The sequence below is a fragment of the Danio aesculapii genome, chromosome 23 (genome assembly GCF_903798145.1).
Source record: "Danio aesculapii chromosome 23, fDanAes4.1, whole genome shotgun sequence".
Taxonomy (NCBI): domain Eukaryota; kingdom Metazoa; phylum Chordata; class Actinopteri; order Cypriniformes; family Danionidae; genus Danio; species Danio aesculapii.
Window position 1 is genome coordinate 1,781,698 of NC_079457.1, and position 25,000 is coordinate 1,806,697.

The 25,000-nt window shown below is 39.2% G+C and overlaps 2 protein-coding genes across 2 annotated transcripts in view; both read left to right on the forward strand.

Annotated features, from left to right (window-relative positions):
- The first annotated feature begins 1,339 nt into the window (after positions 1-1,339).
- mogat3a (monoacylglycerol O-acyltransferase 3a) lies at positions 1,340-16,759 on the forward strand. Its single transcript, XM_056449688.1, has 7 exons — positions 1,340-1,792; positions 6,372-6,550; positions 8,782-8,986; positions 12,673-12,847; positions 13,069-13,268; positions 16,010-16,089; positions 16,206-16,759. The coding sequence occupies exons 1-7, from the start codon at positions 1,699-1,701 to the stop codon at positions 16,278-16,280; spliced, it is 1,008 nt and encodes a 335-aa protein (XP_056305663.1). The 5' UTR covers positions 1,340-1,698; the 3' UTR covers positions 16,281-16,759.
- Positions 16,760-18,827: 2,068 nt separating this feature from the next.
- The window catches only part of zgc:153012 (uncharacterized protein LOC777626 homolog), a 23,257-nt gene continuing 17,084 nt past the window's right edge, over positions 18,828-25,000 (forward strand). The window contains exons 1-2 of the mRNA XM_056448940.1: positions 18,828-21,584; positions 24,280-24,443. Of these exons, the coding sequence (XP_056304915.1) occupies positions 20,862-21,584; positions 24,280-24,443 (887 nt within the window). The 5' untranslated portion in view covers positions 18,828-20,861. The remainder of the gene's footprint in view (positions 21,585-24,279; positions 24,444-25,000) is intronic.

The window sequence follows — 25,000 nt, forward strand, 5'->3', positions numbered from 1 at the left end:
CGTTTTGGAACGTCTATAGCCATTGCAATGTAAAGTAATCTAGATAAACCTTCAGATTTTGATAACAGAACTCTCCCATTCAGAGATAGGTCTCTCATTAGCCAAACATTGAATTTATTTTGTATTTTATTAATTAATAGGGTATAATTTAGTGTTATTCTTTCTTTTTTGCCTTTGCATATCTTAATTCTTAAATAATTAATAATATCTTTTATTGAAATTCCATAAATTTCAGACAAATTAAAGCAAATAATTCACACTTTTTAATATTTATAGCTAATCCTGATGCTAAATAGAATTCATTAAGACACTCAGGCTGGTTTTAGAGGGGTTTTGGCCATTTCCAGACTGGTTTCCATCCATTTAGCCTGGTTATAGCTGGTCAGGCTGGAAGATGACCAGCTAAAACCAGCTTGACCAACCTAACCAGGCTGGGACCCCAGCCAAAACCAGCTATGTCCAGCTTAAACCAGGCTGGTCAAGGTGGTTTTAGCTGGTCATTTTCCAGCCTGAGCAGATAAGACCAGGCTAAATGGATGGAAACCAGTCTGGAAATGGCCAAAACCCCTCTAAAACCAGGCTGGTCAACCAGCTAAAACCAGCCAACCAGCTTAGGCTGTTTTAAGCTGGATTTTTCAGCAGGGAAGAGCTACTTTTAATTATTTTATGTCTTTTATAAGAACTGCAGTGTCATCTGCTAACTGGGAACGTTTAATCACATTACTGGCCAACTGATGCCTTGAAATGGATTGATTGTAATATGAAGATACAACCAGGGGCGTAGCAACCGTGGGGGACGGGGGGATACGTCCCCTTCACTTTTAGAGACAGACCATTTAGAAACAGGTGATTAATAATTATATAAACGTATGATCTCATACAGTGTGTCCGCTACGCCCCAAAATGTCCCCTACGCCCCTGGATACAACACATGCATTATCAATAAAAATAATAAAGGAGTATATAATAATGGATATACCTGTGTTAAATCTAGAAGTGGTCCTGAAAGGTAGTTTAACAGAGCTATTGCAATTATTATATAATGTTTTATATTATATCTGCACAAATGAAGTTATTACCAAAACCGAAGAAATCAAGAACTTCAAATAAAAGGTTGTGGTTTACAGTAACGAAAGCTTTATATTATTCTATCAAGAGAATCTAACTATAACGAATGACCTTTGTTTATAGCTGCAAAAAGACCGAGCACACGCGCGGCCTCTGGCGACCACGCGAGGGAAAGGTTGAAGAGTTCACAGTCGCGCGCATGCGCAGATCCGTGTATCATCCGCGCGATGTGATTGGCGGCCAGCGAGAGGGCCGGGTCGCTGACGTCACGGGTGTGTTGCTGCTTTTGCGCTCGCACGGAGGCACGCGGAACAGAGGCGCGCGACAGGAGTTGACCAAACTTCAGCAAGACTCGCAGAAGTGTCAGAAACTCACTTTATTCACTGTGTGTGGCGAGAACGGAAGCGTCTGAGTGACGTCACCCGCACTAAAAGAGGATGAACATAGTGCTGGATGAAGAAACGCGACTCTGAGCGCTGATGTGCTGGACTCTCCGCACAGTGAAGGAGTGTGTGTCTGTGTGTGTTCTGTGACAGTGTTTCTGTGAGTGTGTGTGTGTTTTTGTTTGTGAGTGAGTGAGTGAGTGAGTGAGTTCTGTAACAGTGTGTGTGTGTGTGTGTGCTCTCCGAGATGAAGATTGAGTTCGCTCCTCTGCGCGTGCCTCTGCGCAGGCGCATTCAGACGGCCGCGGTGGTCCAGTGGGTCTTCAGCTTCTTGGCTCTGGGTGAGCGAATCTTTCCTTTATTTACTTACTTTATCTATTGCGAACAACACAATTGCGATTTTCCTGGTGAACTCAGAGACGCAAACACATTTTCTCACTTTCATTTTCCCATTTTCCCACGCAAGCATAAATACATAAATCATTATTATTGTGAAGTGTTAATATTGTTGTGGTGGATTGTTCTTTATTATTGCTCTAGGGTGGAGAAGGGGTAGGATTTAATAAGCATATGTTTTTTCCTGGTCCTCTCCAGACATGAATGAGTTTTTATTATGTTATTTCAATACATTATAATATTATTTGAATATTATTTGCATTGCTTACCAATGATATTTAGTTATTTTTATTTTTTATTTTATAAATGTTCGAAGTCTTAAAGTCTGAATTATTCCAGTCATTATTCAATTCAATTCAGTTTTTTATTTCTCTAGTGCTTTTACAATGTAGATTGTGTCAAAACAGCTGAACACAGAAGTCCTAGTAAATTAAAACCGTGTCAGTTCAGCTCAGTTCAGTTCAGTGTGGTTTAATTTTCACTGCTGAGTCCAAACACAAGAGCAAATCCACAAATCCCATTATAAAGAAATAAAAACAAATACATTAGTGCTGGAGGAGCTTAAAACATGAATTATCCATTAATATGTGCTGTTCAAAATATATATGTGTCTGTCTGTACCTTCACACGTACAATGTTGTGTAAAAAGTAATGTATTACAGTTTTAAGCCTGTTCTACTCTTAAACAAAATGCAAAACAATATGACACATACTTCACAAGACTTTCCTTAAAAATAGTTTAATTGCTTAAGGGGAATTAAAATTGTAGTATTTGACTGTTTTTCTAACACTACACAGATGTAAAAAAATCCTCGTTATCTAATCATTCTTCATCTCTTTGTTGTCTAAATGACACCCTTAATTTTATATATATATATATAACACAGTTGAGGTCAGAATTATTAGCCCTCCTTTTTTTTCTTCTTTTTTTAATATTTCCCAAATGATGTTGAACAGATTCAGGAATGATAATCTGATAATATTTTTTTCTTCTGGAGAAAGTCTTATTTGTTTTATTTTGGCTAGAATAAAAGCAGTTATTAATTTTTTAAAAACATTTTAAGGTCAATATTATCAGCCCCTTTATGCTATATATATTTTTTTTAATAGTCTACAGAACAAACCATCGTTATACAATAACTTGCCTAATTCCCCTAACCTGCCTAGTTAACCTAATTAACCTAGTTAAGCCTTTAAATGTGACTTTAAGCTGTATAGAAGTGTCTTGAAGAATATCTAGTCTAATATTATTTACTGTCATCATGACAAAGAGAAAACAAATCAGTTATTAGAGATGAGTTATTAAAACTATTATGATTATTTCTTCTGAAGAATGCTGTAACCTGATAACCGTTGACTTCCATTTGTTTTTCCTACTATGTAAGTCAATGGTTACCGCTATTCAGCATTCTTCAAAATATCTTCTTTTGTGTTCAACAGAAGAAAGAAACACAAAATGATTTATAACCACTTGAGGATAAGTGAATAATGAGTCAATATTTTTTTGTGGTGAACTGTCCCTTTAAGGGAAGTAGGATTTAAAAGATTGTCTTAAGAAATGTATTAGTATCTTTTGAATACAGATAAGGGCGACACGGTGGCTCAATGGTTATCACTTTGGCCTTACTGCAAGAAGGTCGCTGGTTCAAGTCCCGGCTGGACCAGTTGGCATTTCTGTGTGGAGTTTGCATGTTCTCCCCGTGTTGCTGTGGGTTTTCTCCAGGTGCTCCGGTTTCCCTCACAGTCCAAACACATGCGCTATAGGGGAATTAATGAACTAAACTGGCTGTAGTGTATGAGTGTGTGTGTGAATGAGTGTGTATGGGTGTTTCCTAGTACTGGGCTGCAGCTGGAAGGGTATCCGCTGAGTAAAACATATGCTGAAATAGTTGGCGGTTCATTCTGCTGTGGCGACTTCTGATGAATAAAGAGACTTAGCCGAAAAGGATTGAATGAATACAGATTTTGTAAAAATACTAAAGCATCAGCTGTGATGATAATTGTAATATAAACTGTTACATATAAACTGTAATATAATAGTAAGTCTTTTTTCCCCATATTATCATGTGCATAATTGTCATAAATTGCTTACAAGTGACTGAAGATTATTTAAAATGTTTTTATTATTATGAATTTACAGATGCACATATTAAGTTTAGGTTTATTTATATAGCGTCTTTCTCAGACATTGAGTCACAGTGCTTTACTAATAATAATACATTTTATTTATAGTGCGCTTTTCTCAAACCAAAAGGCAAACAGTAACAAAGCAGAACAATAAGAGCAGTAAAAAAGACCACAATAAAACAATAAAATATGAACGATTCAATACAATTGGATGATTAAATTAATCAAAATAATCAATCCAAGTTAAAAGCAGCAGTAAAAAGGTGAGTCTTGAAAAGTTTACAGTAAGAGAAAACCAGAAAACAGGTTAAAGAACAATATCAATAAAAGAAAACATCTTAAAGCAAGTTAAAAATCCAAACGGTTAATTAAAGCTTGACCAAAAAGATGCGTCTTTAAATGCTTTTTAAAAAGTTCTACCAATCACAGATTTCTCTGTGCTATAGGGAGAGCGTTCCAGAGCCTTGAGGCCAATGTATGGCTACACGTATAAAGGACATATTCTAATTCAGATGCGAGTGAGCTTTACATTAGACCTAAATATTAAAGAAATGTAGACAGAGAAACTCTAATGTCATGAATCTAATTCACTGTCATGAATCATCAAATTTAATATCGATTACAGGGAATACTGGCTATTCAGGACAGCTTTTTTGTATTGATTCCTGTGGTGAATCATCTTGTTACAAATAAACACAAGATTTATAGGTGGATTTTCATTAAAAACTGTATATTTGTTTATTATAATTTAATTAGACATGTATTTATTTATTTTTGTATGTATAAAAGCAGAGAAAATGTGACTAAATGAGTTTTTTTTCTTTATTACAGAAGATCAAGTTGTTAAAACTATAATAAAATAGATAGAGCTGTTAGTTCTAGAAAGTTTATTATTGTTTTTCTGTTTTATTTATGTCGTTGTGTGTGTATGAAAAGGGTCATTTCTGCTATTTAATTGTAGAGAAAATATTAGAGTTGTTAGTAATATTTTAAGTATGTGTGTGTGTGTGTGTGTGTGTGTGTTTATTTATAATAATAGTCTATTTATAATGTAATTATTCTAATAATTATTATTAATTATATTATATTGTAATTATTCTAATAATTATTATTAATTATATTATATTATTTGTAATTATTCTAATAATTATTATTATATTATATTAATTGTAATTATTCTAATAATTATTATTAATTATATTATATTAAATGTAATTATTCTAATAATTATTATTAATTACATTATATTAATTGTAATTCTAATAATTATTATTAATTATATTATATTATATTAATTGTAATTATTCTAATAATTATTATTAATTATATTATATTATATTATATTAATTGTAATTATTCTAATAATTATTATTAATTATATTATATTAATTGTAATTATTCTAATAATTAATATTAATTATATTATATTAATTGTAATTATTCTAATAATTATTATTAATTATATTATATTATATTAATTGTAATTATACTACTAATTATTATTAATTATATTATATTATATTAATTGTAATTATTCTAATAATTATTATTAATTATATTATATTATATTAATTGTAATTATTCTAATAATTATTATTAATTATATTATATTAATTGTAATTATTCTAATAATTATTATTAATTATATTATATTATATTATAATTGTAATTATTCTAATAATTATTATTAATTATATTATATTAATTGTAATTATTCTAATAATTATTATTAATTATATTATATTAATTGTAATTATTCTAATAATTATTATTAATTGTATTATATTAAATGTAATTATTCTAATAATTATTATTAATTATATTATATTAATTGTAATTATTTTAATAATTATTATTAATTATATTATATTATATTATATTGTAATTATTCTAATAATTATTATTAATTATATTATATTAATTGTTATTATTATTATAATATAAGCTGTGTTACTGAAGTCAGATTGATTTTTGGTGAAGCAGCGGCCAGTCGGTCAGTTCACTGCTGATTTAGTAACAGTGTGTGTTTGACCTCCTCCACTGTTTGACATGAACACACACGCTGGCAAACACACTGTCTCATACACACTCGCACACATATTCAAGCTCAGAGAAACACTCACACAGCCACGTACACACTCTCAAAGACTCTCTCTAACACACACACAGCACAGACACAACCACACACACAGACACTCAATCACTCATTCTCTTTTATGCGCACACATTCACTTACACTTACTCGTTCACCTCTCTCCCTCCCACACACACACTCAGAGACACTCTCTCTCTCTCTCTCTCTCTCGCACGCACGCACGCACACACGCACACAAACTCTACTTTTATGAATATACTGTGTGTGTGTGTTTGAATTTGTGTGTGTGTGTGTGTTTGCAGCTCAGGTGTGTCTGGCCGCGTTCGTGCTGCTGTGTCTCAGTGATTGGTGGATTCTTGGAGCGCTGTATGCTGGTTGGCTGTATCTGGACCGGGACACGCCCTCATGCGGAGGTCGCAGGTCACCTTGGGTCAGAAGCTGGAGGGTCTGGACGCATTTCCGGGATTATTTCCCAATCACAGTAAGTTCAGAACAGCAGCGAATCAGTGAATCATTGAGTAAACAAATCAGTGAGTCTGTATATCAGTGAGTGAGTCAGAGAATCAGTAAGTGAAATCATAAGCAAGTCTGTGAATCAACGAGTCTGTGAATTAACCAGCCTGTCAATCAGTGAGTCTGTGAATCAGTGAGTCTGTGAATCAGTGAGTCTGTGAGTAAGTGAATCTGTGATTAAACGAATCAGTGAATCAGCAAATCAGTAAGTCTGCATATCAGTGAGTAAGTGAATCAGTGATTAAGCGAATCATTAAGCAATTCAGTGAGTGAGTCAGTGAATCAGTAAGTGAAACCACAGGTGAGTCTGTGAATCACAAAGCCTGTGAATGAACAAGTCTGTGAATTAGTTAATCTGTGAATCTGAGTAAATGAATCAGTGAGTAAGTCAATGAATCAGTAAGTTAAACAGTAAGTGAGTCTGTGAATCAATGAGCCTGTGAATCAGTGAGTCTGTGAATCAGCAAGACTGAGCAAATCATTAAGTTGAATCAGTGTGTGAAAATTTGTGAGCCTGTGAGTTAGCAAATCAATGAGTCAGTGAATCAGTGATTAAGTGAATCAGTGAGTTGGTAAGTGATTTAGCGAGTTAACGAATCAGCGAGTCTAAATCAGCAAGACCAAGTCAGAAAATCATTAAGTGAATCAGTGAATGAGAATTAGTGAGTCTTTGAGTCAGCAAATCAGCGAGTCAGTGAATATGCGAGTAAGTGAATCAGTGAGTTGGTAAGTGAATCAGCAAGTTAGTAAATGAATCAGTAAGTGAATCGTTGAGTAAGTGAACCAGTGAGTCATGAGCAAGTGAATCAGTGAGTTAGTATATCAGTGAGTTAGTAAATTAGTGAGTCTGCGAGTAATTGACTCTGAATTGGTAAGCGAATCAGTAAGTGAGTCAGTGAATAAGTCAGTCAGCGAGTAAGTCAATCAACGAGTGAATCGATGAGTTTGAGTAAGTGAAGAACCGGCGAGTAAGTGAATCAGTGAGTTGGTAAGTCAATCAGCGAGTGTGAATCAGTGAGTTAGTGAATCAGTGAATAAGTAAATCGGTAAGTAGGAGAATTGGTGAATAATTGAATCAGAGAGTAAGTGAATCAGTGAGTTTGTGAGTAAGTGAAGAATTGGTGACTAAGTGAATCAGTGAGTCGGTGAGTGAATCAGTGAGTCATGAGAAAGTGAATCATTGATTAAGTGAATCAGTAAGTAAATTAGTAAGTCTGTAAGTGAATTGGTGTGTCAGCGACTAAGTGAAATAGTGAGTGAGCAAATCAGTGAGTAAGTGAATCAGTGAGTTGGTAAGCCAATCAGCGAGTTAGTAAGTGAATCAGAGTAAGTGAATCGGTTAGTAAGTGATTTAGTAAGTTGGTAAGTCAATTAGCGAGTTAGTGATTCTGCAAGTTAGTGAATCAGTGAGTAAGTGAAGTGAAAAATAAGTGAATTGATAAATGAATCGCCAAGTGAAATAGTCTGTAGTGAGTCAGTGAGTAAGTGATTTAGTAAGTCAGTGAATCAATTAATCTGTTAGTCAATCAGTGATTGTCACCATCCGCCAGCCTCAAGTTTCCTTCACTATATTGCAATTAAATCCTAATCTAATCATGACAAACTGTATTTTGTTGGAAATGTCTAAGACTTGTGAATACATATACTGGTGTTTTTAATTAACAACAGTTATTTATTAATTTACGACAAGGATACTCATCAGAGTCGTAAAGCATTACTTTGCTACAGCAATCAACATTTCATTTTTTAAAGATGTTTTTTAGAGGATAAATTAAAATCAAAAACCCTCAAACTACTTTAGAATTTGATGACTACTTTACAAATATTGTGAAAAGTATGAAAACATATTATTCATATCACTCATAACTTACACAGGGTTAGGATGCGCCCTTATATGGTAATCAATGGAAATCGTGTGTCAACTGGTGGTCACGTCTGGTACTGCAGCCAAACTAAATACTGCTGGAAGCTCAATTTTGGAGATAACAACTTCAGATCTGGAATGTATTCTCTTCAGATGTTTAGCTTAGATTTTCTGTCAATTATGAAAATAATTAAACAATAAATATAATAAAATATACATTTATTAAAAAAATTATTTTCATAAGCTTAAAAACGCGTAACATTAGTATTATTGAGCTTCTTTACTATAATCTGTTATCTGTCGTCTTTAAAATGAGATTGTTTTCTTCATGTCAGCTGGTCAAGACGGTGGATCTGGACCCGCGGCACAATTATCTGCTGGGTTTCCATCCACACGGTGTTTTGGTGGCTGGTGGATTCGGGAATTTCTGCACGGAGGCGTCCGGATTCTCCCAGATGTTCCCGGGACTCACGCCATACCTGCTGATGCTGCCATTCTGGTTCAGGGTGCCCTTCTTCAGAGAATACATCATGTGCGGAGGTGTGTTGTGCGTTGTGTTTTGTGTGTGTTTGTTTGTGCGTGCGTAGCCAGCCCTCCCTATAAGCGAACTAAGCGGCTGCTTAGGGCACCGCCGCCACAAGGGGGCCCTCACAACCCACTAGTGGTGCGAGCTGTTTCCTTGCTGAAATTGTTTTATTTGCATTTTACAAATTACCTTCATTAACAGTGCTTTAGTACATTAATATTTATTACATTTCACTGGAATGAAAAAATGAGCACAATTTTATTAAAGTTGAAATTGTTTTCATGTGAAGGTCATGTGATCACCAGGAAGCTCGCTCCATCTCATTTCTCATATGCGGTTTGAGTTTGTACTTCCAAGGTAACCTGTAAGACCGACCGGTCACCACAAGAACGTAAATCCATGCACAGACACAACCATGGCCTTTGCTTCATCGCTGGCCCTATTTACAGTGTATACCTGATTTATATTAGAAAGTGGACCGCGAAAATGAAACAAGTAGTCTTCAGGTGTAGAAAAACTGAGGGGAAAAATGACGACAAGAAGAGACAAGCACAAAATGATTTTAGCATCACTTTTAGGTGCTAATGATGAAGTTAAAGACATAATCAAGTTGAACATTTATAGAAAATATGCAATTACAGATTAATAAACATCATCTACTTATAGGAAATATTAAATTTCCTGGTTTTACAGACCTGTTTTCAGTCTAAAACGCATTTAACTGAAATGCAATACTGAAGCATCTTTCACTGACATATTTTGCACACTGTAATATTTCTTCCTGAGACATGTTTATAAAAATGATGTCCTAATTGAATTAATCATAGTTTAATATACGCTCAAATGTAAGGAACAGGGAAGGAGACTGAAGGGGATAATATAGTTTGTGTTTGTGTTTGGGTATTATCATTACCCAGTATTTGTTGTTTCCCCTTTTCTTATGTTTTTTTATATTAATAAATGTTTATATTTATATTATTTACTTATTGATTTTATTATTTATGGATCAATCTTTGCATTAATGTTAGGTTTCTGTGTTTTTTATGAGTTCAGCATGTATATTTTATTATTATAAAGAAATGATAATAGAAAGTAGTGCAGTTTCACTGACAGAAACAGTGCTGTTTTAAAATGGCCAAGTCATTCAGAGAGGGATTAAGTAGAAGAAATCAGGCTTTACTTTTCTGTTTCATTGATTGTGTTTAATAAGCAAAGTCTAATCACTGTCGGCCGGTTTGCGTTGGCAATACTCTATAGGGCCCCCTATGCTTTTGCTTGGGGCCCCCAAAGGTACAGGGCCGTGTGTGTGTGTGTGTGTGTGTGTGTGTGTGTGTGTGTGTGTGTGTGTGTGTGCGTTGGTGCGACCGGACTGTTGGGACAAAACACCTGAATACATACCGACAATATGAGGACACACCGTAACTATTGGGACAGTGCTAATGTCCCGATAAGTCAAGCAGCGTAGAAGTGTTCAAAATGACGTGACATACCACCTCCCGCCTTTTCTCGTTATGTCCTAATAGTTTAGGTGAGCCCGTTTTTGTGTGTGTGCGTGTGCGTGTGTGTGTGTGTGTGTGTGTGTGTGTGAGAGAGATGAAAGAGAATGTGTGTGTGCGTGAAAGTGTCTATGTGTTAAGATTGTGGGTGTGTGCAAAAGTGTGTGTGTGTGTGTGTGTGTGTGTGTGTGTGTGTGTGTGTGTGTGTAGAGGTTTTGTTAATTTCTGTGTGGTGTTGATGTTTCTCTGCTCCTCATAAATGAATACACCTGAAAATAAACAAAATGAAGACTGTGCAGTGTCCTCACTGAGATAGTAAAACATTTGTGCGTGCGTGCGTTTGTGTGTGTGTGTGTGCGTGTGCATGCGTGTATGTTTGACCTCGCTGTTTGTTCTTGTTGGGTAATGAGATGTTGTGAAAGTGTTGTGTGGAAAGTCTGAACTAGAACCAAGTAGGCAATACAGTCACGCACACGCACACACACACACACACACACACACACACACACACACACACACACACACACACACACACACACACACACACACACACACACACACACACACACACACACACACAATGAGCAGAGGTACAGATCTCAGCTGCCTGTCTGATATATTTCTGGTGATTTTACAGCCAGCAGATATGAAGAGGTAAATCAGGGCTGCTTTTCTGAATAAATATAGCTTCACCCTCATAACTCCTGCAGTCCAGCTCACACTCATGACGCCTGCAGATTGATCAATAATAATACTAATAGAAGGTCAACACAACATAATCATTACTCTAAAACATTTCACACAAAACCTTTCCCTTCTGTTTTTCTGAATAAACATTCACTTTTAGATGATACATTGATCAGTGTTTTATCAACTACATTCAGGCCCAAGATTATCTGAAATATGAGCGATATTATATAGGACATTATTGAAATATATTATATTTAAGCATTCAAAAAGCATTTCTAAAAGCAATCTTATGTAAAAATTTTTGTATTATTTTAAATTTATATTTACTAACATGCAAATGATGTTCTGTTTAATATATGGACACTGTTTGCTTTGAAGTAAATATATTAAAAATAATACAAATAAAATATGAAATAATATTAAACAGTGTTTTAAGAATCAAGATGGTTCAATTATTAAAAAAAACAATAACTAATTATTATAGGAATACTAATGTGCCTAAAGTCTAATTAGAACAGTGAATTAATGTTATCTAATATTGTGAAGGGCTGACAGATACGCTCACTGGCCACTTTATTAGGTACACCTTGCTAGTAGTGGGTCGGACCCTCTTTTGCCTTCAGAACTGCTTTAATCCTTCATGGCAGAGATTCAACAAGATACTGGAAATATTCCTCAGAGATTTTGCTCCATATTGACATGATAGCATCACACAGTTGCTGCAGATTTGTCGGCTGCACATCCATGATGCCAATCTCCCGTTCCACCACATCCCAAAGGTGCTCTATTGGATTGAGCTCTGGTGACTGTGGAGGCCATTTGAGTACAGTGAACTCATTGTCATGTTCAAGAAACCAGTCTGAGATGATTGGTGCTTTATGACATGGTGTGTTATCCTGCTGGAAGTAGCCATCAGAAGATGGAGACACTGTGCTCATAAAGAGATGGACATGGTCAGAACAATACTCAGGTAGGCTGTGGCGTTAACACCATGCTCAATTGGTACTAATAGACCCAAAGTGTGCCAAGAAAATATCCCCCACAGCATTACACCACCACCAGCAGCCTGAACCGTTGATACAACGTATCACAACAAGAAGATCGCTGGTTCGAGTCTCAGCTGGGTCAGTTGGTGTTTCTTCCTCCGGGTGCTCCGGTTTCCCCCACAGTCCAAACACATGCACTATAGAGGAATTGGTGAAACAAACTGGCCGTAGTGTATGAGTGTGTGTGTGTGTGTGAATGAGTGTGTATGGGTGTTATCCAGTACTGAGTTGCAGCTGGAAGGGTAAAACATAAGCTGGAATAGTTGGCGGTTCATTCCGCTGTGGTGAACGGTGGTATATAAGGAACTAAGCTGAGGGAAAATGAATGAATGAATAATTTGAGTAACTCGTTCATTAATCTTTGCCGTGATGACAGTGTGTGATATTCTGCTGGACATATCATTCCTGAAGGGAGAATAATTTGATCTTCAGCTGTATGTGAGTGTGTGTGATCTCTGACCTCTGCAGGGCTGGTGTCCAGTGAGAAGGCCAGTGCGAGTTACCTGCTGAGTCGGCCAGGCGGGGGTCAAGCGGCTGTCATCGCAGTGGGCGGAGCTCCGGAGTCTCTGGAGGCGCGGCCTGGAGCACTGACACTACAACTGCTGCAGCGCAAAGGCTTCATCAAACTCGCCCTCAAACACGGGTGTGTGTGTCTGTGTGTGTGTGTGCGCGCAGTGTGTTTGTAAGTGTGTCCATGTTTGTTTCTCTCCATACGTAAGTGTGTTTTGTGCGTGTGTGATGCTGTACACTACACGTATCATTACAGCTACAGTATGGAGCGTCCCCATATAACATGAAAACCCAGCGTGTTTTTGTGTGTGTGTGTGTGTGTGTGTGTGTGTGTGCGTGCGTGTGTGTGTGTAGAGCGTGGCTCGTTCCAGTGTTCTCATTTGGGGAGAACGAGCTCTTCGACCAGATGGAGAATCCTGCAGGCTCCGCCCTCCGCCGCATGCAGGACCGCCTCCAGAGGATAATGGGCGTGGCTTTGCCTCTCTTTCATGCTAGAGGAGTTTTCCAGTACAGCTTCGGCCTACTGCCATACAGGAAACCCATACACACCGTCGGTACGTACACACACACACAGACACACACAAACAGATACACAAATATACACACACACTTAAGCACACACTCATACACACACAAACTTAAACAAATATACAAACACACACTCAGTCACACAAAAATACACACACAAACATACAAACACTTAAGCACACACTCAAACACACAAATATGCAAACACTTAAACACACACGCATACAAACACACAAATATTGACACAAACTCAGACACACAAATGTACAAAGACACACACAAATATACACTCTTAAACTCAAATACACGAGCTTAAACACACACACACACACACAAACAGATACACAAATATACACACACACACTTAAGCACACACACAAATATACACTCAAACACACACACGTAAACTTAAGCAAATATACACACACAAACATACAAACACTCAAACACACACAAATATCCAAACACTTAAACATACACGCATACAAACACACAAATATAGACACACACTCAAACACACACAAATGTACAAATATACACACACAAACACAAACAGATACACAAATATACACACGCACTTAAGCACACACTCAAACACACACAAATATACACTCAAACACAAACACACACTCATACACACAAATATACACACACACGCAAACTTAAGCAAATATACACACATAAACATACAAACACTTAAGCACACACTCAAGCACACACAAATATGCAAACACTTAAACGCACACGCATACAATCACACAAATGTATAAACATACACACACACACACACATAAATATACATAGACATAAGCTTAAACATACACACACAAAAAGATGCACAAATATACACTCTTAAACACAAACACACACTCAAACACACACAAATATGCAAACACTTAAACGCACACGCATACAATCGCACAAATGTACAAACATACACACACACACACATAAATATACATAGACATAAGCTTAAACATACACACACAAAAAATGCACAAATATACACTCTTAAGCACAAACACACACTCAAGCACAAAAATGTACAAACACACACACACGCAAACACACACAAATATACACACACACAAATGTACAAACACTTAAACACATACACACTATACACACATACACAAACTTAAACACATATATATATACACACACACACACACACTTAAATATACACAAAAACACACACTCAAGCACACAAATGTACAAACACTTAAACACATACACACACAAACTTAAACACATATACACACACACAAATATACACCCACACAAACATGCACACACCCAAACACACACAAATATAGACACACATAAACAGACACACAAATGTACAAACACGAAAACACAAACACAACTATACACACATACACAAACTTAAACACATATATACACACACACAAACACTTAAGCACACACTCAAACACACAGATATACACTCTTAAACACAAACATACTCAAACACCCACAAATATGCACACACTTAAACACACACACACTCAAGCACACAAATATACACACACACACAAACATACAAACACTTAAGCACACTCAAACAAACACAAATATACACACACACACACATATATATATACATACATAGACACACACACACATATATATATATACATACATAGACACACACACACACATATATGACAATGACAGCAGCACTCATGCAGCCCCACATCATGACACTCCCACCACCATGTTTGACAGTAAGCAGGACACACTTGTCTTTGAACTCCTCACCTGGTTGCCGCCACACATGCTTGACACCATTTTAACCAAATGGGTTTATCTTGGTCTCATCAGACCACAGGACATGGTTCCAGTAATCCTGGTCCCTAGTTTGCATGTCTACAGCAAATTGTTAGCGAGCTTTCTTGTGCATCATCTTTAGAACAGGTTTCCTTCTAGGATGACAACCATGCAGACCAATTTGATGCCGTGTGCAGCATACGGTCTGAGCACTGACAGGCTGACCTCCCATCCCTTCAATCTCTGCAGCAATGCAGGAAGCACTCATCCATCTGTTTTCAAAGACAATCTTTGGATGTGACGCTGAGAACGTGCACTCAGCTTCTTGGGCTGACCATGGCAAACCCTTTTCTATGAAGAACCTGTCCTCTTAAAGTGCTGGATGGTCTTGGCCACTGTGCTGCAACATAGTTTCAGAGTGTTGGCTATCTTCTTATAGCAATGCAAGAATTTGTTTTTTCAGGTCTTCTGAGAGATGCTTGCCATGAGGTGCCTTGTTGAACTTTCAGTGGCCAAGTTGAGAGAGTGGAAGAGCTTTTATACCAAATTTAACTCACCTGCTATCTGGTGACACTTGAGACAGTGTAACACTAATGAGTCACATGACACAGGGGAAGGAACATTACTAATTGTGAGCAATTTGTACATTTTCACTTAGGGGTGTACTCACTTTTGTTGCCAGGGGTTCAGCTATTATTGGCTGTATTTTTAGTTATTTTGAGAGGACAATAAATTTACACTGTTATACAAACTTTACAGTGACTACTTTTCATTGTGTCAAAGAGTCATTTCTGCACTGTTGTCCTATGAAAAGTTATAGATAAATATTTGCAGAAATGTGAGGGGTGTACTCACTTTTGTGACATACTGTATATATGTGTGTGTGAGAATATGTATTTGTGTATGTCTGTATCTATGCGTCTCTGTGTGTGTGTCTACATCTGTGTATGTTTGTATGTGTGTGTTTATCTTTATGTTTGTGTGTGTGTGTGTACAGTCGGACGTCCCATTCCTGTAAGTCAGACTCCGTGTCCCAGTAAAGAAGACATCGATGCTCTTCACACACTCTACATGCAGGTCAGTAACGTGTACATTCACACAGCTGCTGTAACACATCATCACACACACATTAACACACTCATACACGCATTAATATGCACTCTGTGTTATGTGTGTGTGTGTGTGTGTTTCAGGGCCTGACGCAGGTGTTTGAGGAGAACAAGAAACATTACGGCATCGCGGACGACAAACATCTGAAGTTCATTTGAGCTGATCTGTGTGTGTGTGCGCGTGTGCGCGTGTGTGTGTGTGTGTGTGTGTGTTGCATATAATCTACAATAGTTGTTATCTACTATCTAGTTAAAGATGTTGGTACGAGGGGTTGTGTAGTTGTGTTGTCATGTTAGTCACAGCACTGATGTGACAATATGACCCACAGCCTGAGATGAAGTACGGTTACTACACGCTTACAGTGTATAAAACTTTAAGGAGATCATTTTACTGTTAGACATCCTCCACTACAGTATGGTAAATATTGTTACTGTATTTTATGACTTTATTAAAACACTATGTGAGCCGTTAAGATTATTAGATATCCATATGAAGCAGGTCATGAACACTCTGGGTTTAGCAGATCTTCATCAGGAGATCCTCCTGTGGTTAGAAAAGATTTGTTCTTAATCAGCAAATGTGTGTTGATGTGTACGAAAACAGAAACACAAATAAACTGGTGCTCTTTATTATTTTATTATGCATCATATTCATTTAATTTATGCGCTAAACTCACCGGCCACTTTATTAGGTACACCTTACTAGTGCCGGGTTGTACCGTGTTATGCCTTCAGAACTGCTTTAATCCTTCATGGCAGGATTCAACAAGCTACTGGAAATATTCCTCAGAGATTTTGCTCCATATTGACATGATAGCATCACACAGTTGCTGCAGATTTGTCGGCTGCACATCCATGATGCCAATCTCTCGTTCCACCACATCCCAAAGGTGCTCTATTGGATTGAGCTCTGGTGACTGTGGAGGCCATTTGAGTATAGTGAACTCAGTGTCATGTTGAAGAAACCAGTCTGAGATGATTGGCACTTTATGATATGGTGCGTTATCCTGCTGGAAGTAGCCATCAGAAGATGGAGACACTGTGGTCATAAAGGGATGGACATGGTCAGAACAATACTCAGGTAGGCTGTGGCGTTGACACCATGCTCAATTGGTACTAATGGACCCAAAGTGTGCTAGGATAATATCCACCACACCATTACACCACCACCACCAGCCTGAACCGCTGATACAAGGCAGAATGGATCCATGCTTTCATGTTGTTGAGGCCAAATTCTGTCCTGACCATCCAAATGTGTCAGCAGAAATGGAGACTCATCAGACCAGGCAACGTTTCTCCAATCTTCTATTGTCCAGTTTTGGTGAGCCTGTGTGAATTGTAGCCTCAGTTTCCTGTTCTTAGCTGACAGGAGCGGCACCCGGTGTGGTCTTCTGCTGCTGTAGCCCATCCGCCTCAAGGTTGGACGTGTTGTGTGTTCAGAGATGCTCTTCTGCAGACCTCGGTTGTAACGAGTGCTTATTTGAGTTACTGTTGCCTTTCTATCAGCTGGAACCAGTCTGGCCATTCTCCTCTGACCTCTGGCATCAACAAGGCATTTGCGCCCACGGAACTGCCGCTCACTGGATATTCCTCTTTGTCGGACCTTTCTCTGTAAACCCTAGAGATGGTTGTGCGTGAAAATCCCTGTAGATCAGCAGTTTCTGAAATACTCAGAGCAGCCCGTCTGGCAGCAACAACCATGCCACGTTCAAAGTCACTTAAATCCCCTTTCTTCCCCATTTTGATGCTCGCTATGAACTGCAGCAGATCGTCTTGACCATGTCTACATGCCTAAATGCATTGAGCTGCTGTCATGTGATTGGCTGATTAGAAATATGCATTAACGAGCAGTTGGACAGGTGTACCTAATAAAGTGGCCAGTGAGTGTACACATCTTACAGCAGTATTTTTATTTTGAGTTTTTTTTTAAGAAACAATTTACAAAAAAAAAGAAAATTCTGTGATTGACATATCTTCTTTCAACCCTCTCTGAGTTTCTTTTTTAAATACAAAATAAGTTATTTTGAAAAATGTTGGAAACCTCTAACCATTGACGTCCAATTGTTTTTTTTTTTGTTTTTTTCAAAATAACTTCTTTGTTTTCAACAGAAAAAAAATTATAAAAAATTGGAAACATTTGAGGGCGAGTTAATAATGAGTTTATATTCATTTTTGTGTGAACTATCCCTTTAATAATGAAGATGCAGTTGTTTAATATATTCGCTAGGTGGCGATGTGAACAGGCATCTTTCATATCAAATGTAATTCATTACTTTTTAACCAAACCCATTAAGAATTGGCGTTTATTATTATTATTATTATTACGAATAAAACAATAATAAGAATATTAATTAGTAGTTGCATTTCTCTTTCAATTTTCTGCTTGAGTTAAATCAAAAAGTGAAGTTTCAGCGTGTCTGTCGAAGTTACGAATCATAGCACAGCGAAGGATTATCTCATGAATATTAATCGAGTCAAGCTGACGTGGATTGGCTGCATTGTTCGTCTGGCTTCATTCATATTCACGAGCCACGCCCTCGCCGTAGTAGGATTCATTCGCAGGAGAAGAGGCGGAACTTCCGGGTGATGGAAAGTTGTCAACAGTTTTGTTGGAGGAGAATTAATCTGCAAATCTGTCTTCGAAAGTGTCGCTTTAAAGAAAACCCGTGAAGAAAACCGTGAAGGAAAGCGCGACGGCGGCGTGTACGTACCGTTAGACACGGGAAGAGGGTGTGTGTGAGTGCGCGTGTGTGTGTGTGTGTGATTAGTAGATTATCGGACTGATGGAGAATAAACACACTGCTCGGCTGTGGAAGAGACAAGCTCCTGCTTTCTAACTGGACTTTCAGCTTTGTGGATTCATCTTATTTTTATTTATTGATACACATATGTTTTTCTAGGTCTTCAGTGTGTGAAAGTTCACTCAGTCTGCGTCTGTCAAGCGGGACTCCTCATGGGATTAACACACAGACTCACTTTTGACATCTTGTGGGATTTTTTTTTAAATCTGGGCTGCTAAGACTCTCTTCACTGAAGTGATTCTGTTATCACTACTCTCCAGGCAGACCTGCCCTGATGCGGGTTTGCTTTGTTTTGGGTAGATGTCAACTTTGGGCTGCAGCACTGTTGTGCAATTCTTCACTGTCTGCGCGCGTGCTCGTGCGGGTATTTGCTTAAAGCGATAGACGTGCGCGCGTGCACGATCGCGCCCGAAGACGTCATTCCTGCGTGAACGAGTGACGATGTGCAACTGGTTGGGTTTTTCTGTGAAGTCAAATCTTGATAACAGAAAGCAGACCTTGCAGTAAGGGTTTGGTTTTCGTGCAAGTCTTAAATTGCAGAAATCATTGGCATGCCTTTGAGTTCTGATGTGCAGAATAATTAGTTTAGCACTTTCTGAGGATTATAAGCTTGAGCTGCTTTGGAATCAAATGTGTTTTGCTCTGGTTTTAATGTGGGATGCCAACATTTAAAGTTTAAATTGTTTACACTTTGCAAGTTTTGTTCTTAAAGTTACTGTTTTAAAAAAAATAGCTATAAATGCATGATCCATTTTTAATTTGCAGACTCTAATTACCCAGATAAGTTTAGTGCTGTTTTCATCTTTCTCTAGTGTTATTTAGATTAAACATGCGGTACTTTCTAATTTAAATCTAATACAAGCAAGCCTAAAGCTGCTGAATTTTGAGTTTATTCTTTGCTTTTAATTCAGATTTAAGTGAAAATAATGACCTGCTTTTAATCTGACTCAAACAAGTTGTGAGAACGGTTTCTCCAGACTCCATTTTAGATTCTGTGCAGGTTCTGCTCTTGAATTTTCTGTGTTTTGAGCTTTTCAGCAAAATTGCTGAGCTTTTCTACCTGATCCAGTTTTATTTTAACGTTAAAAATAGCACGATCACTTCTCATCTGAGTCAAATGCGCTGCCAGAACTGTAACATTGAGTTGAATTCTTTTTGAGTTTTCCTCCTGAAGTGGTGAAGTGTTTGCGCTTTTCCCCACTTGCTCTTGTTTTGCAGTCGAGTTTCTTTTAAAGTGAATCGAGTGAGCAGTCAGGACAGTATCTGCAGACGTGGGGGATTGAGTTTGGTGCTTTCTGCTCTTGACAGTTTTTCACGTATCGCCTGAACAGAATGTCAACGGAAACAGAACTTCTTGTTTTTGCAGTTACCAAACTTGTCCTGCAGACCTGAAATGATGCCCTGACACGTTCAGTCTCTGAGCTGCAGTAAAACGCCCTAATTATGCTATTTATTTTGCTGACATTTTTTGGATTGACTGATTGACGCTGAAATTCTCAGATCTCTGCATGCTTAGGAGTCTCTTCATTGTGTCCGGAGCTGCGAACACGCACGCACACACACACACACTTAACACACACTCTGCAGGACTGCCAGAGGAAACAGCCATCAGAGCTGAAGCTTGCGCAACCGCTGGCCAGAGAAACTGCTCTTTTTACTGTACAGTCGAAATACTGGAAACTGCCGCAGGGGGAAGAGACAGAGTGGCAAATGCAATGGAAGAAATCTGATTTATGTGACTTTTGCTTTTGACAGGTCTGACCGCGCACCTGTGAGGACAGAGAATATGTTTTTTCACTTTGGATTGGGTAGGACGTCTTGTTCTTAAAGAGTTTTTGCTGTGCGGATTTCTTATTCTTTTCTGTCAAAGTGCCAGATAATGAACAAAGCTCGAATTTGGAGCGCAGAAGCATAACGTCAGAGTGCTGACACATCCAGAATGAGTGGAGGAAAGAAACGGAGCGGTTTTCAGATCACCAGCGTCACCTCGGATTACAATCAGAGTTCTGCGGAGAGCCATCCTGCGGAGCTCCTCAGCCCTGGGACTCAAAGAGCCACGCCCCCTTCTGCTAGAAACCCCGCCCATGGGCGGAGCTCCGAAAGCCAGACCACATCCCCGACTCAGTTTATATCTAATGGGCTGTCACTGCGGCAAAGCCCCGCCCTCCAGACGCAGCAGAGCTCCAGTCAGCCGACCACTCCTGTCACGGCGCGGAAGCAGAGCTCGCTGGATGCGGGTGGCTCTCGGTTCCGCGTGGTGCGTTTGGACCAGGGGCCGGGCGAACCATACAGACGTGGCCGCTGGACATGTGTGGATGTGATGGAGAGGGAGGTGGAGGAGCGAGGCCTGCGCCGTGTGATTGACAGTATGAGACACGCCCACTCGCTGGAGTCATTGGAGACTGTGGGACTGGGAGGAGCCGAAGGAGCAGTGGGCGGAGCCAGATTAAAGCCCCTAGCGGTGCACCTAGGTCACATGGTACACTCGCAGGGCACCACCCACCTGCTCAGCCAATGCCGGATAGAGTCCGCCCACAGTGGCCCGCCCTCACCCACATACAACCATACTCTGTACGACACACAGCCAATCACATCGCCGATTACGCCTGGAAAACGCAACATCCCCGCCCCGCTGCGCCTCGATATGGACGCTGCTGGCAAGGTGAGTTCTGTGTGTTCCTGAAAAATGTGTCAGATGTTTATACCAAAATTGTAATTAGCCCGTGATTTACTTACCTGGTTGTATCTGGCTTTCTTTTTTCAGTCAGATTTAATCAGTTATTTGTGACCCTAGAGCACAAATCAAAGCATGTCTTATGTTAAAGGTGCCCTATAAAGACAATCTGGGGATATCTAGACATAGTCTGATACACCATTGCTTCTTCATTCTCATGTAAATTCCACAAGTGTACAACCCCAGTGGACAAACGGCCAATCAGAGCACAAAGCAGACTGTTGCGTGACTCACAGGGCATGGCCTCAGAGTTTGCATGTACTTTAGGTTATATTTCGCATCATCTGGACCTGATGCTGCGTCAGGAGGAGATTGTTAGCCAATAACCAGACTGGTGTGAAGCTCTGGGTTCATTAATATAAACAGTTCATGCTGTGTTTGAGCCACATTGACATCTAGTGAGACGATGATCATCTTAGCTATTTTTAGGTTTATATAACTTACTAGGTTTGTGGGACTTTTATTTTGAAAATGAGAGACACTGATTGTTTGCAATGCATTGCTGAGTGTTTAAAACCTCAGGGGGTGTTAATAAATGTATCCCGTAGTGAATCCGCATGTCTTCGAAAAAAAAAAATCTAAATTTAAAACTTAAAAGTTTTGTGGAACTCTTAGTTATTGTTGTATGTGTGTTTATGAGAGACTGCTTTCTGGTCAAAGACTATAGAATACGCAAGACGTGTCAGACATATTTTTAATTGAAGAAAAGTGAAAGAAGCCCCGCCTTCTTGTAAAGGAGCCAATCATCGATCACTGATCTGAGGATTCTCCAGGGGAGTGGCTCAGTTAGCTTGTGTTTTAATGACAGTTTCTGCAGCTTCATTGTTGTGAAACATGCTGGAATCTCAGCGAATACTTGCCTCATTGACATGAGAAATATATCTGCATAAAGCTTGAAATCTGAGCTTTTAAATAAACCAGCTGCACTTAAAATCAAATGTTCGCTGGATTTATAAACTATATTAAATGAAAGCGTAAAACTTTCTTGTCAATCTGACCTCATATTTGACATTACTTCATATCAGTCTTGGGGCTATCAGTCATTTAGCGTTGGGTCTTATAGAGCAGACCTATCAGTCTCTTAGGGCGGAGTCATCAGACATTTAGGGCTCGACTATCAGTCTTAGGGTGGAGCTATCAATCATTTAGGGCTGGACTATCAGTCTCTAGGGCGGAGCTATCAGACATTTAGGGCTGGAGTATCAGTCTCTTAGGGCGGAGTCATCAGACATTTAGGGCTCGACTATCAGTCTTAGGGTGGAGCTATTAATCATTTAGGGCTGGACTATCAGTCTCTAGGGCGGAGCTATCAGTAATTTAGGGCTGGATTATCAGTCATTTAGGGTGGAGCTATCAGTAATTTAGAGCGGAGCTGTCAGTCTTTTAGGGCTGGACTATCAGTCATTTAGAGTGGAGCAATCAGTCTTTTAGGGCTGGACTATCAGTCATTTAGGGTGGAGCTATCAGTCATTTAGGGCGGAGCTACATGCCTTTTAAGGTGGAGCTATCAGTCATTTAGCGCTTGACTATCAGTCACTTTGGGTGGAGCTATCAGTCTTTTAGGGCTGGACTATCAGTCTCTTAGGGTGGAGCTATCAGTCTTTTAGGGCGGAGCTATCAGTCTTTTAGGGCTGGACTATCAGTCATTTAGGGTGGAGCTATCAGTCATTAAGGGCGGAGCTACATGCCTTTTAAGGTGGAGCTATCAGTCATTTAGCGCTTGACTATCAGTCACTTAGGGTGGAGCTATCAGTCTTTTAGGGCTGGACTATCAGTCTCTTAGGGTGGAGCTATCAGTCTTTTAGGGCGGAGCTATCAGTCTTTTAGGGCTGGACTATCAGTCATTTAGGGTGGAGCTATTAGTCATTAAGGGCGGAGCTACATGCCTTTTAAGGTGGAGCTATCAGTCATTTAGCGCTTGACTATCAGTTACTTAGGGTGGAGCAATCAGTCTTTTAGGGCTGGACTATCAGTCATTTAGGGTGGAGCTATCAGTCATTTAGGGCGGAGCTACATGCCTTTTAAGGTGGAGCTATCAGTCATTTAGCGCTTGACTATCAGTCACTTAGGGTGGAGCTATCAGTCTTTTAGGGCTGGACTATCAGTCTCTTATGGCGGAGCTATCAGTCATTTAGGGCTGGACTATCAGTCTTAGGGTGGAGCTATCAGTCATTTAGGGCTGGACTATCAGTCTTAGGGTGGAGCTATCAGTCATTTAGGGCTGGACTATCAGTCTTAGGGCGGAGCTATCAGTCATTTAGGGCTGGACTATCAGTCTCCAGGGCGGAGCTATCAGTCATTTAAGGCTGGATTATCAGTCATTTAGGGCGGAGCTATCAGTAATTTAGAGCGGAGCTGTCAGTCTTTTAGGGCTGGACTATCAGTCTCTTAGGGCAGAGCTATCAGTCTATTAGGACTGGACTATCAGTCTCTTAGTGCGGAGCTATCAGTCTCTTAGGGTGGAGCTATTAGTCTCTTAGGGTGGAGCTATCAGTCTCTTAGGGTGGAGCTATCAGTCATTTAGGGCTGGACTGTCAGTCTCTTAGTGCAGAGCTATCAGTCTCTTAGGGCGGAGCTATTAGTAATTTAGGGCTTTAACCTGTGAATCGTTTTCTCATCGCAGCTGCGGACGACACGCTCCCAGCCCACATCTCCCGGGCCGCACAGTCTAGGTCGGGACAGTCCATTCCACCCAGCACTGACGCCCATCCAGACGCCATCTGCCCTGGCCTTAGCGCAGTCCATGTTCGGGATGGGCCGGGCATTCCAGCTGGTGGGAGATGACGGGTGAGAACACACTTGTGTCTTTAGTTTTGATCATGCTTTGGTTCTGGATGCTGTATGTCACTGTTAGCATTTACATTACATGTGAGTCATTTAGTTGATGCTTTTATCAAAATAGTGACTTACCAATGAAAAGTCATTCAGTGAATCAACATGTGAGGCAATGCAAACAAGAAGTGCTAATTATACAAGGGAACTGTTAGTTCTAGTAAATTAGTTATTAAAACTATTGTGTTTAAATGTGTGTTGGAAAAATCTTTCTATTAAGTGTTCACCCGTGCTCAACAGAAATGCCTATGATTGGCCGTGAAGGTCATCAGTTCACCGCTCTTCACAGATGTTTACCGTGTGCAAACACAGACAAGTGATCCGCTGATGATTCAACTGATGACTGATCGCAGCTTTAAAACGCTCCTTTGTCCGTGTGTTTGCGCTCGGTGAAGTGTGGTGAACTGTTGACCTTCACGGTCAATCACAGTCATTTCTGTTGAGCACTGGTGAACACTATGGCAAATCAGCGGTGTTTAAGAACACTCAACAGTGCTTAAATGTTAGCGGGA